Source organism: Panicum virgatum, chromosome 3N (genome assembly GCF_016808335.1).
Source record: "Panicum virgatum strain AP13 chromosome 3N, P.virgatum_v5, whole genome shotgun sequence".
Taxonomy (NCBI): domain Eukaryota; kingdom Viridiplantae; phylum Streptophyta; class Magnoliopsida; order Poales; family Poaceae; genus Panicum; species Panicum virgatum.
Window position 1 is genome coordinate 30,501,752 of NC_053147.1, and position 14,363 is coordinate 30,516,114.

At 50.4% G+C, this 14,363-nt stretch overlaps 1 protein-coding gene across 1 annotated transcript; it reads left to right on the forward strand.

Moving 5' to 3' along the window:
- Positions 1-7,556: 7,556 nt before the first annotated feature.
- LOC120667740 (protein LATERAL ROOT PRIMORDIUM 1-like) lies at positions 7,557-10,006 on the forward strand. Its single transcript, XM_039947752.1, has 3 exons — positions 7,557-7,755; positions 8,460-9,275; positions 9,381-10,006. The coding sequence occupies exons 1-3, from the start codon at positions 7,557-7,559 to the stop codon at positions 9,689-9,691; spliced, it is 1,326 nt and encodes a 441-aa protein (XP_039803686.1). The 3' UTR covers positions 9,692-10,006.
- The last annotated feature ends 4,357 nt before the right edge of the window (positions 10,007-14,363 follow it).

A 14,363-nucleotide genomic window follows, 5' to 3' on the forward strand; every position in this document is an offset into this window, starting at 1 on the left:
TAGAATATACAACTAATAAGGTGTCATTTAAATTGATTAAATAAGTTTCCAATATACAGATATATTTAACACATACACCAGATAATATTGAGATATGAGTACGCGAATATTGCCACTTCCTCTCAATGCATGCGAACAAACTCAAGCAAGATGCCAAGTACTTTAATTGGATGCCAGTGTTATTAAGGGAAGGAAGATGTCAAGATGGGGGTGCTTGTCGTGCTGCAAATCTTTGTTGTGATGACCTCAAGCGTCATATCTAGAGTCTGGCCGCCTGCTTGGGCGTCTAGAAGGTGCCGAGCCATATGCACATCTAATGGTGTTTGATCCACTTTATATCCTCCTTCGAGTGGTTTCTGACGCTGTCGTGGTGCTAACATATCCGTCTTGAGTTTCCCTCAGAAAAAAAATATCGGTCTTGAGCCCTTGACATCCAGAACTGGTTCCGGCAACAATGAGCTTCCCCAAAGGCCTTAACTCTCTGTAGATTTTGCCGCATCTCCAAATCCCTTCCCACAAACAAATGCCAAGATAGATTTCCTGAGGCACCCGTTCCTCCCCTTGGCCTGTGTCATGGAACACATGCTCCTTCACGTTGGAATCAACCGCTTGGCCTGTGTTGGATCTGACATCTGAGCAAATGATTGTTGGAGTCGATGGGCGGCCTTGCTGGCTTACCGGGTCGCTGCCTTAGGGCTAATAACCATGGTGGCAGCTCGCAAGGTCAGGAGAACGGCTCGTGGAAGCAGACGGGGGACGGGCGACGTCTCAGCAAAAATAAGAGTGATACCAGCCTTTTGTATGGAGCATTCTTTTATTCTGTTTCGGTGACGTTAGATTCTTATTACAATTTTCAAATATTTTATTCCAAATTTAGCAATTTATTAGAATTTGATATTGATTCTTTGGTTAAATCAATATATATTTAGTCGTATTCGATAAGGACTCTATGGGTTAGTCTGGACCGTTAGATGTTTATAAAATCTGACGGTGTATATCCTTCTCTTTTTTAGATTAACGTGGGAATTTCTAGACCCTCTCGGCGAACGTGGTGGCTTCTTTTAACACTCCATTATTAATATAATAGATAGATTTTAAATTCTCCAATACCTTGTATATTCCGGTATGGAGGGAGTAGCTATAATGATTTTATTAGATATTAGATAGTGTATTATGAAATGGTAGGTATAATCATTTCCCTTCTTGATACGATAAATTTTAATACTACTCCTCTGCACTAAAAAGTGTGTCAAATTTAGGATGCATTAGGATGTCCGCAATGGTGGTAAAAAGAGTCATATCGGACACTGTAGCACATTGTATCACTTTTCGTTTATTTGTAATAATTATTGTTCTACCATAACCTAAATAGGCTCAAAAAATTTGTCTCGTCGTGTACATCAAAACTATACAATTAGTTTTTTTATTTACTTACATTTAATGTTTCATGCATAAGACAAGATATTTGATGTGATATGTGAATAGAGAAATTTTAGAACTAAACACACAGCCCATGGCCTTCCGGCGGCCAGTTCCCGTCTGCGTCTGCGTGCGCGACGCGCGTGGTCGGCTCGCAGCTCACAAGAAAAAGGCCGGGCACACACACAGGGAAAGAGACGGAAAGGAGCACGGCTTTGCCTTTGGCCCTTTGCGCAGCAGCCCTGCTCGTGGTGGCGCCACGCGCAGAGATCGATCGATGGAGGCAGGCGAAGCGCCAGCCGGCATCCGCCGCCTGCCGGGCGCGGAGCTCCAGGGGACCCGCCCGTCCCGGCGTGGGACTGGAAGGCTGTGCCGCCGCGCCGCTGTGCGCATGCAGCCAACCGAGGAGAAGCGAAGCAGGCGGCAGCAGGACTGCAGGACTCGAACCAAATCCACAGCAGGAGAGCTGGACAGGAGTGGGGCGCGCGCACACACACGGACAGGACAGGCAATGGAGAGAGACAGGCCGACATAAATAGAGGGCCGGAGACGCCATCGAGTGATCTGATCCGCAGCGGCGGCAGCAGAGCCGGGGCCTGTACAGTAGCAAGCACGGTACTGTGCGGATGGCCGGAGGCGGCAGGCGGTGGCCCCCACGCGCCGCGGCGCCAACAATGGCCGGCCAAGTGGCCAACGGCGTCCGGCAAGGGTCTGGATGCGCCCGCGCACGGCAACGGACGCGGCCGCCAATAATTTGTCCGTCGCCGATCGCCCCCGCCCAATGCGCGCGCGGCGCGTCCTCGAGCGATGGACGGATGCCAAAGTTTCTGCGTGCGCGTGCCGACTAATGTGAATTCGGGTTTGGGCGGAAGGCCGAAGGTGAACATAAAATTCATAGCCGTCAATGTTGATCCGCAGGAACTAGCCAACTATGAAACCTACAGAATTCCTCGTCTCTCAATCTCTCAGCCTGTTCGGCTTCTGTTTTGGATGGGCTGATTCCTGTGAGAGGCTAGGTACTGTAGCGGCTGGTACTGCAGCGGCTGGTACTGTAGCAACTACATGTGGTATAGACTCGAGCACACCCAAGCTAAGATCAGCGCAGCCGAACAGGGCGTCTGTTTCTTCTAAGAGCAGGGCTAATGAGTGCGCTCGTGGCCGGCGAAAAGAAACGCCAGGTCACCCGTACGGGAAAAGCTGTGATGATGGACCGGCCAATGGGAGGTGAGGAGCGGTGGCAGCGGCCCCACAAAGCAAGCATGCGCTCGCTTCGCGCCGGCGACTAGCAACTCGCCAGGTTTCATCTCTCTCCTATGTCGGATCCTGCTGATGTGTCATTGTATTTCGCCCGCCCAATAAGCCCCATTATACATGCTCTAAACAATGTCTCCATCTCCTTTCATCACCCAATCTCCACCTCCCGTGTTATTTCGATATAGGAGTACTATACTCCATGGACGTTGTAGTTTTTTAGGTGGTATTTGGATCGAGTGACTAAACAATAAACTTTAATTCCACCACATTAAAAAGAATCTTATTATTTAGAAGTATTAAATAAAATTTAATTGTAAAATTAATTGTAGAATTTTGAACTAATTTGCAAAACGAATCTAACGAGTTATACTCCCTTCTATCAACGTGGCTAATCGTGTTGCGTATAGACTTGAGGATAGACTTCAGTTACTTGTGACCTGATCGGTTCTTCCATTCCTTGTGTGCGCAATCGCCAACGATCCGTTTTGTCAGGAGATCATTGGCGCATGAGTTGCACTGGCTTGTATATGTACACATTCCTTGTGATCAAAAGAGCTACGCGTTGCATCTCATCCTCTTTTGTGGTACCATTCGCCATCTAATCCTCATCTGCTTCCGCTACTTCTCCTCTCCTTCGTCTTCCTCCTTCCACCATGGCGTCGCGCTCGGACTCCTCCGACAACACCAACCCTTTCGCGGCCAAACCTATGGCCATATAGGCATCGACGGCGTAGCTGATCAACATCTAGTCTCACGTTTCGATGACTCTTGATCTCGGCAACTCCAATTTCAGCACCTAGCACACCTTCTTCTACATCGTGTTCTGCAAGTTCGGCCTTTGGATCGCGTCGATGACATAATCGATGCTCGCGCCATGCTCGTCGATGCCGAGTGGATGCAGATCGACACCTGCATCGTCTCTTGGCTCTACACCACTCTTTCCGCTGAACTCCTTTTGATGGTCATCCAACCGAACGGCAACGCCACCATCGGCTCCCAGATCCTCGACAACAATGTGCAACGCATAATCTAGGCATGGCAGGCACTCCACGCCCTCCCACCAGGGCGACATGACGGTGATCGAGTACCGTGGCAAGATCAAGACTCTAGCGGGCACACTGCGCGATGTCGCCTCGCCACTCACCGATCAAGAGCTTGTCATCAACCTCCTGAGCGGGCTGAGTGACAAATTTGCTAATCGCATCCCTACGATCTTAGCTTCACGGCTGTCCATGATGTTCCTCCAAGCGCGGTCCTTTCTTCTCCAGGAGGAAATCTAGTCCGCCAATCGGGTGCAAAGGGTCGCGTCTACCGCTCTACTTGCCACATCCCGATCCACTGGTGCCTCCACCAGTGCACCCATTGTCGGATCAGGCCCTTCCCCTACAGCTCCACCTGCCAACCCCACCGCCGATGGCAACAATCGTCCTTGCAAGCGCAAGAAGCAGTAGGCATGTGCCGGCTCCACCTCTTCCTCCTCCAGTGGCCAGAACTCGGGTACTGGCATCCTCCGTGTGCGTCCCTATGTTGTGCCACAATAGTTGCTGAGTGCCCAGCATGCCCCGACTGATATGCTGTCGCCGGCCCTGTATCGGGTGCTCATCATCCTGTCGTTGTGGTCTTCTCCGCGAAGCTGCACCAACTTGGTCTTCGACACTGGCGTCTTGTTGCACATGGCGAGCCATTCTGGTATGTTGTCCTCCCTTTCCCCATCATCCTCTCGGATCATTGTCGGCAACAGGGCCTCCTTGCCCATGCAGTGCCCCGACCATGGCTCTCTTCCTACAACTTCCTCTTCCTCCACCCTTCTTTTGAGTGACACTCTTGTCACCTCTTGTCACATTGGTAAACATGTTTCCCTTTGAGTGAATCAAACATTGTTTCCCCTTTTTCTTTTTGTCTCTTGCACTGTGATGTATGGACATCACCTGTTACTAGCGATTCCGGCTTTCCAATACTATCTTGTCGTGCTTGATGACTACTCTCATTACGTCTAGACGTTCCCGCTTCGCCGCAAGTCCGACGTTTTCGCCACTCTAGTTTCTTTTCATGCCTTTGTGTAGACCAAGTACGCAGGGGCGGAGCTACATGTAGCTGTCGGGGTCGCCAGACCCCGACAAAATTTGCTAAAATCAATGGAAAATTACTGTTTAGCACTGTTTATCCATGTGGCTGACCCCAGTGTTTAGTGCATCAGACCCCCGCGGCTCTCTTGCCTGGCTTCGCCCTTGCCAGTACGGCAAGCCGATCATGGCATTCCAACCAGACAACGGCTGCGAGTTCGACAAAGCCGCCTTTCGCTCTTTCCTCGTCACGCGCGGTATCGTCTTCTTAGTGCCAGATAGAACTTTAAGCTTATGTGGCACCATAATAAATGAGAAAGAGAGTGGAGAGAGAAAGAAATTGGATCTCATGCAAGACCCAAAGTCAACAAGAGAATCTATTCGCTAGACTTGTTAAATTATGCATTGGAAGGGAGGTGGTGTCTTCATAATAAATGGAGATCAAATATGATTGTGTGGAGATGAGACAATGAGTTTAATAGAAAACCACACCATGACATTATGGGTTGTAGAGTGTACTCCTTCCGTCCTATAAAGACCGTTCATTTAGCCATTAAATTTTATCCCACAAAGACTATTCGTTTAGATTGTAAAGTCCATTTAATTAAAGTAATATCAAATATCAAGAAATAATTGCATTGTGAAAGACATGGAGACAATTAAATATTGAAGTAGATGAATTTGATCTTGAAATAAAAGTTGAGGAACTAAATTGACTTTTTAAGAGTTGGGGGACGAATTTGATCCAAAGAGTGAAGTTGAAGGATCAATATTTCTATTTTGCCAAAGTCAATCGAACAATTATTAGTTCTAACTCATTCCACAGACCTTACTACAAGCGCAGAGCCATCCTCCTCATGGCTAGTTCCAAAGAGATTAGTCGTAAGAGCAGTCCCAACCCTCCAACTCAGCTGGTTTCCATATCATTAAATACGTTGCCACGTAAGAAAAAAACTGAGGTGGCAAGGAAGTTAACGAGGAGAGAAGATAAAATAAGAAGAACATGTCTCATGCAAGAAACCATGTCTACACAAAAACCAAGACAAAAAGAAAGAGGATTGGAGAGGGATAAGAGAGAGAAGAGATATGATTGGATAGCAACTTATTTTGAAGAAAATATCCATTGGGATATAATTTCTATGAGTAGTATCTATATGACATGGCAAGTATAGAAACTACTAATGGTGTCTTGTGTTGGTATTGACCTAACTGCTAATCTTGTTGTATTCTGACTATAACTCAATATTTTTTGTTGGCAGAATTATTGACAGATGAGTCTTAGTTCATTCTATTTATGAGTCGAATCAACTCTCCGTACAAGTTAACGTACAGATAACTATATGTATCTGATATTTATATATGGCACACCAACTATGTCTGTAGCCGGATATGAAATAATTTATTCCGCCGGCGCACAAGGATTGGATACAGGGAGCCAAAGCCGAGAGTCATTACCATAATCAACGCCAGAGCAAATCTTTCGATCCGCTTGAGATTTTAAGAAACTAATCAAAATCGACCATTAAGTGACATACACATTGATTAGTTCCCCGTCATTTTGAGAATTCATCTTCACCCGGCCACGCTTGTGGCGTGCATCGGTGCATGCAAGCATAAGTGGACGGGTTATGAACAATACACGTGCGTGGTTTGTTACACGTGCTTGCATATATGTGTTTTTCTTTTCTTATCTGATTAGGCAATTACGAGAATACATAAAGAATACTAATAATTTTAGGAAATCTCTATTTCTATCTCTACCTTTGCTATTTCAGAAGTAAGCAATAATTTCTTGATTCATCAATCTAAATCCTAATCAGGGTCTGAATTCCAATTGGAATTTGAACAATTAATACCTCACGCAGTCAAAGCAAGGCTTGTACATTTAAATGGATACACAAAAAAGAAGATATCTGATGTCGTCGTGCCAAATATGCGGTAGTTCTTTGATCCAATCTACCTCGAGAACGTAGGGTCAAAACTTAGGCCAGATATACAACCACTCGAAAATGACATCTTTGGCCCGTAGCTAGTGTCTCTTTTCACTTCGTGGAAAGAAAAGGATGATAATGATTTGTTCTACCTATCTTACTACCTCAGCTACTGTCGTTAAGTACTATTTTTCTCAAAAAGAAAAGGCTAGATAGATATTCAGAATGGCTCTGTCATTGAAGTTAATTTGTTCCTAGCTAATAATGCACACTGCGGAATTTGGACCAGGGACAAAAAGTCAAGATAAATTCGAAATAACTTCAACCAAAAATCGAACTAAAAATTGCTCGGTGCAGGGCAGGTGCAAGAGCCAAGAGCAAGGCAGATCCGCCAGCCGGATCAGAACCGGACAGCACGGCTGGACCTGCCGTCCCAGCCCTTGGCAACGTACGTACTCCTAGGCGTGGCAGGAGCGCCGCAGCTACGCCATGGGGATCGAGCAGCGAGCTCCTCCCCAAACTCCCCAGTCCTCCGCCTACCACCCTACCCTGGCCATAGGCCATAGCCGGGTACGGGGGTAGCAGGTAGCCCTAGCCCCTGGTCCTGCCGATCCGTGGAGAAAAGGAGGACCTGCCGCGCCATTAACCGCAGCCGGCGGCACCGGCGCAGCGACCCCGTCGCGTTCCCGTTCGGCCGTTCCGGTTCGGACCAGGGAGCGCGCGGCGCATCGCATCATCGCCGTGCCCAGCCGCAGGCACTGCCACTGCGAGCGCAAAGACGACGACGGATCGGCACCGTCGGCTCAGCTCGGCAGCTCGCCTGCGCGGTGCGCGCTGCCGCCGATCTAGGCGGCAGTTAGGCTGCCGTCCTCTAGCCCCCCTGCCGCGCATGTCCTTCGCGCAGCCGCCCGGGCCAGCTTTTAACGCGCGCCGCGGCAGCAGCCTCCTGCTGCAGTCCTGCCGAGCAGGCGGCGGCCGCAGGCGCAGTGAGCCAGAAGCGCAGAGCTCCTGCCTGCCCAAGGGCCAGAGGCCGAGTGGCGATCGATCCCCGCCCGCGCAGAGGAATTTCCCAGAGCCGGCCGCGGCCGGTCCCCACGCCGACGATCGATTCTCTCCCTCTCTCTCGTCTCCCCTCCGTTCCTTTCTCGCTTCGCTTCTCTCTCGCGCCTGCCTCTGCGGAAAAGCGAGCGAGAAAAGAACTGAGAAAGTAGCAGCTGTGCCGCGTAGAGAGAGAAAGGCTGTGTTTAGTTTCAAAATTTCTCAATCCAAATTTCATTATTCACTCATCACATCAAATCTTTTACCTCGTGTATATATGTATGGAGCATTAAATATAGGTAAATAAAAAACTAATTGTATAGTTTTAATGTATACGACGAGACGAATTTTTTGACCTATTTAGATCATGGTACGACAACAATTATCCTAAACAAACGAAAAATACTATAGTATCCTACGTGATTCTTTTTACCATCATTTTACAGGTGTAAACACGCAGCTAAATGGGGAAGTAGAGGTGAGGCAAAGCCTGCGACCATAGCTACCTAGCTAGGGCGTAGGCTCTAGAGGCTAGGTCTTTTCGAGTGCTCCTGCAACTAGACGAGATTCTTTATAGTGGAGGCGAGGCAGGGAGAAAGGGGGGGCAGCGCGGCGCAGTGTAGCCTCTAGCGGCTCTTCTAGCTAGCTTTCGCAGGAAGCTCCTCTCCCCGCCTGCTCCGCGTAGCCCACCCGATCACTGTGCGTGATCCTGTCTGCTCCGCCCTGCTTCCGGCTCGGCTCCTCCTCGAGTGAGCAAGCGTGGCGTCCTCGTCGGGGCGGCGCTTCCCGGCGGACGCCACGGCGATCGCGGGCTGGCTGCCGGCGGCCCCCGGCGGCCGCGGGGACGACCTCTCGCTCGGCTTCAATGCCGGCGCCGCCTCCGCGGGGCCCGGCGCGGGCTCGCTGGCGGCCGGGCTCTGGGGCCCCGCGGCCTCGCGCCAGGCCGCCGCGGCGCTCGGGTACGGGGCGGTAGGCGGCGCTGCCGGTGACGTCGGGATGCTGGTCGTCGCGCCCGCGGGCTCGTTCCACCACCAGCGGGCTGGGGGAGCGTCGGCCGCCGACGACCCCGTGTTCCCGCTCATCGCCGCGGCGCAGCGCACCCTCGTCGACGCCGACGCCGCCTCCGGGAAGCCGTCCGCCGCGGGCGCCATCCAGTTCTGGCACCCGGAGCCGCAGGCGGGGGATTTGGCGGCCGCGGACGGCTCCCGCGGCAAGAAGGCCCTCGCCATGCTGGACCAGGGCCGCGGCGGGGCCGGCTCCGGGTCCGGCGCGGCGACGTGCCACGACTGCGGCAACCAGGCGAAGAAGGGGTGCGCGCACAGCCGCTGCCGCACCTGCTGCAACAGCCGCGGCTTCGACTGCGAGACCCACGTCAGGAGCACCTGGGTGCCCGCCGCCCGGCGCCGGGAGCGCCTGCAGCTCGCCGGCGCGTCCCCACCTCCCCCCGCGCCCGCCGCCGCCAAGAAACCACGCCTCGCGTGCCAGACCTCCACGATGACCACCAACTCCCGCACCTCCACCTCCAACGCCACCACCCCTCGCAGCCTCGACACCTCCTCGAGCCACCAAGGTAACCGCATCATCATCGGCGTCGGCGTCTTATTCACAATTGCACAGCGATACAATTCAGGGAAGATCGATCACTGAGCGTCTCGGTTCCCTTCGCCATCCGCAGACGCGTCGTTCAAGGACAACCTGCCCCGGCAGGTGCGGGGGCCGGCGGTGTTCCGGTGCGTGCAGGTGACGTCCGTCGACGACGGCGGCGGCGAGGTCGCGTACCAGGCTGCGGTGACCATCAACGGGCACCTGTTCAGGGGCCTCCTGTACGACCACGGCGCCGACACCGACGGCCGCGCCGCCGACGCCGTGCAGCTCGGCACCTCCGACCTCCACCTCGGCAGCGCCTCGGCCGCGGCCGCCAACCTGTGCAGCGGCGCCAGCGCCCCGCTCATCCTCGGCGGCCTGGGCTACGGTAACACGCCATGAACTGATGGGAAGCAAGCAACAGCACACAGCAGCCAGGATCGAGCAGCCAGCAAGGGTACCTTTACCTAGTCAATGTTCTGCCCTTCGCTTTCTTTGTTTCAGCTCCCAGTCACTGCAAGCAGCAGTAGTATACTGTAGCTCAGTTTCATGTTACTGGCGATGCTGCTGCCATTGAACTCTTCGTGTCCGGAAGCTGGAAAGGGTATAGTTCAGCACTCACATCTTTCACCCTTTGCAAGAAAAACTGGGCACCCAAAGTCCCGAAGTCACAGCACAGGGGCGCCTGATGCCGTTTGGGACATCTGAATTTCTTCAGATCCCATGAAATCTACATGACACAATGCATGAAATTTACTGAAAACTCGTAGCAACAAACCAAATTAAATTTTCCAGTGACGGGGCTCTAGGAGCAGTTCTTTACTGACTACTCCCTCTATCTCTTTTTAACTGTTGATGTTGGTGTGCATGTCACGAGTTTGACTCGATTTGTAGAAAAAATGTGCAACACTTGTGTCTCTAAATAAATTTGTTAAAAAGTTAGATTAAAAGATCTATCTAATAATATTAATTATGTATCATAAATGTTAATATATTTTTATATAAAATTAATTAAAGTTTTTTTTCGAGAAGCAACGAGAGAGGAAGTCGCTGATGGAATGGACCGATAATTGGGGTGTTTGGCTTGCAGCTGAAAAGTTTGACTCTTCGATGCCATGCTCCCCAAATGCCGTGACTGGAGTCCCCCAGTCACAGTCCCTTGCGTGCACTGGGCTCCAAGCGCCAATATTCCGTTGTTACCTTAGGGCAGTCCCAATGCAGACTTCACTCATGGAGTCTAAGCCTCAAAGACTCCATCACAAAAAACTATACTTCCCAATGCAAAGTGTGTTACTTTGGTTTATATGACCCACTTGTCTCTCTCACATTCATTCTTGATTTGCGTGAAGACTTAGAGTCTAAATAAGACTTGGAGTCTTGATTTCTCTCCCTCTCTCTTCCATAAATATACTGCCACATCAGCAAAACACAATAAATATGAGGCTTAGACTCCATGATAGAGTCTGGGTTGGGACTGCCCTTATTCAGCCACGCAGCTTTGACAGGTTCTTACTGCTTCTTCTAGTACTACTACTACCTTAAACCTGCTATTATTATTATTATTATTATATGTGCTAGCTGTTAATTAAGCATCTTTCTTATCCACGCATCGGAACTTGTAGCCGTGAGGGCAACACGCATTGCATGTGCTGATAGGATTTCTTAGCCTTGTTATAATACTGAACCTACTGGAAGTCCCTATAGTGGCGACAAAGGAGTGGTACGTTTGATGATGGATCTCGTAAATGCACATCTAAATATAAACTGATTTGTAAATATGGGCCGTTTTAGCCTCCTCGGCTACTTTTTAGGAATTTACAAAGTGACTTTGGCAGATTTGTTTAGCTAGGCGTTGCTTCTCGCGGTAGTTTCTTTCTTTGGAAAGAAAGGCTGTGGGCATACACTAATCATATTGCACGTTTTACATGAGTGGCAACATGTGCATTTCAACAAGTTAAACTTCTTAATTCTCAATTTGCAACAAGTAAAACGAGCTAAATTTGCGCGTTTCGTACTTGGTGTTGTTTTGCACTTCACCAATCTTTGTGCATGATCCTCATATTTTTTGTTTCATCCTGCTGGATCCCATCAAGAGCGAAAAGATGTGAAGGGAAAGAAAGGCGGTGTCAAGGCAAAGCCAGGACTTTGTACTGGTGGTGGGCTGGTTGCAGAAACTTGCTTGGGTCCTCCTTTTTTAGTTGGAGTAGTAACTTGTCTTGGCTGTTTCTCACCTAATCGCGTCATGTCCAATGATTGATCCCTCACCACCTACGCAAAATCCGTGTCACATGCACTGCATGATGGTGGTGGTTATTTGGAGGAGTCGGTAGCGACGTAGCGCAGTGATCTTTAAGGAAACCTTTGGCTGTGCTTTTGGAGGTTGATGCTGCTGATGGGCAGTACAACACCATCTTGTCAACTGTCCCTGTCAGGATCAGAGCTGTGGTTTAGAGGCTGATGCATGATTATTGAATGCGTGCTGATGAGGGCTTAGATTTTGTTTGGTCCATGCCGCCGTGCTTAGCCGCACAGGGAGCACGGCTACTGTTCGGGGCGCTTCTTTATTTGATGCAGTAGTGGAGTAGAATCTTGGTGGATCACCTGCAGGCAGCGCGTACGTCGTGCATTGACTAATGGCCTTTGTTTAACTGGGGATACTTTCAGACGGTAAAACAAAGCAGTTTGTGTGCATGGTAAATGTTGTCGTCAAAGTCGTCAACCTAGGTGAATAGTTCGACTCGATGATTAGAAAATGGGTCGAATGATCGATTATCAATCATAAAGGACATTATTTGGAACTTGTCTATTCTTAGTTGGTTTGGTTACCGAATTATGAAATTCATTGCCCCCTTTTTGTTTTGGTTTCAAACTTGTCTATTCTTAGTTTCTATCATTATTCATATGGTGACACTCCCCATGATTTCACATGTTTGCTCGATCAAAATATGGATGCTAAAATAATGCTACTTTAAACCTGTTTCCTCAATACATATTGTGCTATTTATAATCATTGCAGCAATGCAAAGCATCTAATATCTTATCGCTGTCAAGCAACACATATATGGTGCACTTTCTTCAGTTGAGCTATGAGTGTGTGTTGTACTCTTTTATCAAGCTACCTCGCAGATGCAATGATATCAAAACATGCAAATGAAACGATATCAAATGGTGTTTTCCAGACCAGCTGATTAATTATGATGGCATATCATTCTAGTTTCTAGTTTACTTTTCACCCTAAATTAATTACATATAACACATCACGTTTATAGCTTGTGCGTAAGAGGTAAGAACACATCACCTTTGAAGTCCTAATTGACAATGCTCTACACTAATACCTATTGTGCCTCATCTTCCATATATCAATTGCGAAAATATCAATGTATCTTTTTGAAATAAAAAACATCAATGTATTCAAGCAATCAAGGGGCTCTCAATAAATTCCTGCAGGAAGGTCTGCGTTGGTTTGAAGCAAAGGCTACGGTGGTGTTTGGTTGCCAAAAGTCCCTAGACTAATTTTAGTTTCTGGACTAAAATTTTAGTCCTTATCTGTTTGGTTTCAAGTATAGATGTCCAATGGGCCGGCCCGACACGGCCCGTTACTGCTCGGGCCCTCACGGGCCATCGTGCCTTACGGGCCGAGCCGCTGCGTGCTTCGTGCCTGGCAATCGGCCCAGGCACGGCACTATGAGCCGTTTTTTCGAGCCGTGTGTGACACCCCGGCACTGGGCTTAATAGTATTAATAGGATACTTATACCAACAAATTGCAACTTTTTTTCCGGAAGCTAATCTCGAAAGAACTCCAAAGTTAAACGTGCTTGGCCTGGAGCAATTTCGGGATGGGTGACCGATCGGGAAGTTCTTCCCGGGTGCGCACGAGTGAGGATAAAGTGTGTAGAAAAGACTGGTATTGGTCTGTGAGGGTAGTCTATGTCCTAGAGAATTGCCAGATGTAAGCGGGTCCGGCCTCGGGGAGGCGGGACGTTACAGAATGGTTTCACGGACACATACGGGCGTAAGTGCGCGGGCATGAGCACGGGCGTGTGGGGGCGCAGATGCCACCGGCATGTGGACGGGCGCATGGCGGGTCAGTGCGCGGGCATCTGGGATGCGTCGTTGGCACTGAACGCACGGACGTGACACAGGGACCGTTGGCCCTGGACGCACAGACGTGGCACATGGGCCGTTGGCACTGACGTACGAGACGTGGACAAGAGAGGACGTTCCTGGCTTTGGATTGACCGACGGGGACGTCGGTCTCTTAAGGGGGTGAGTATGTGACACCCCGGCCTTGGGCTTAATATGATTAATAGGATACTCATACCAATAAGTTGCAACTTTTTTCCCGGAAGCTAATCTCGAAAGAACTCCAAAGTTAAACGTGCTTGGCCTGGAGCAATTTCGGGATGGGTGACCGACCAGGAAGTTCTTCCCGGGTGCGCACGAGTGAGGACAAAGTGTGTAGAAAAGACTGGTATTGGTCTGTGAGGGTAATCTATGTCCTATAAAGCTGCCAGAAGTAAGCTGGCCCGGCCTCGAGGAGGCGGGACGTTACACCATGCCGGCCCGTGAAGCCCGTCAAACATAGCAGGCCGTGGCGGCCCGTGAAGCCCCGGCCTCCTTCTCTTTCTCCTCGTCTCGACATCTCCTCGTCGGGTGGCGCGGCCTCGTCTTCAGCCCCGGTGGCGCTTGTGGGAGAAGGTGCGGAGGCGACGGCGGGTGGCGCGGCGTGCACCGGCGGCGGGGAGGAGGCAGGGGTACTGCGGCAGGGGATGGTGCGGCGGCGGCGACGCGCATCAGCGGCGGCGGGAGGCACGACAAGTACCAGCAGCGGGAGGAGGAGATGCGGCGGCGATGGCGGGTTGCGTGGCGTGCACCGGTGGCGGGAGGAGGTGCGCGCCGATGCGGAAGGAGGAGCGGGATGTGGCGGCACGCGAGACCGCGGGAAGAGGCTGGAGGCGCAGGGGATTTAGGGTTAGGTTTTGTGAAGAGGGGGGATTTGTGGGCTGGCTGGCTGGGTGGGCCAGAGGCACATCGGGCCGCTACCGGGCCTATTGGTGGGAGAGGGCCGTGCCC

Bases quoted from the DNA above. Each gene is read 5' to 3' on its own strand.
- LOC120667740 (XM_039947752.1), top strand. From the start codon at position 7,557: ATGTCCTTCGCGCAGCCGCCCGGGCCAGCTTTTAACGCGCGCCGCGGC. The intron at 7,756-8,459 runs GTCCCCACGCCG...TCCTCGAGTGAG, and splicing joins CCCAGAGCCGGCCGCGGCCG to CAAGCGTGGCGTCCTCGTCG. The intron at 9,276-9,380 runs GTAACCGCATCA...CGCCATCCGCAG, and splicing joins CACCTCCTCGAGCCACCAAG to ACGCGTCGTTCAAGGACAAC.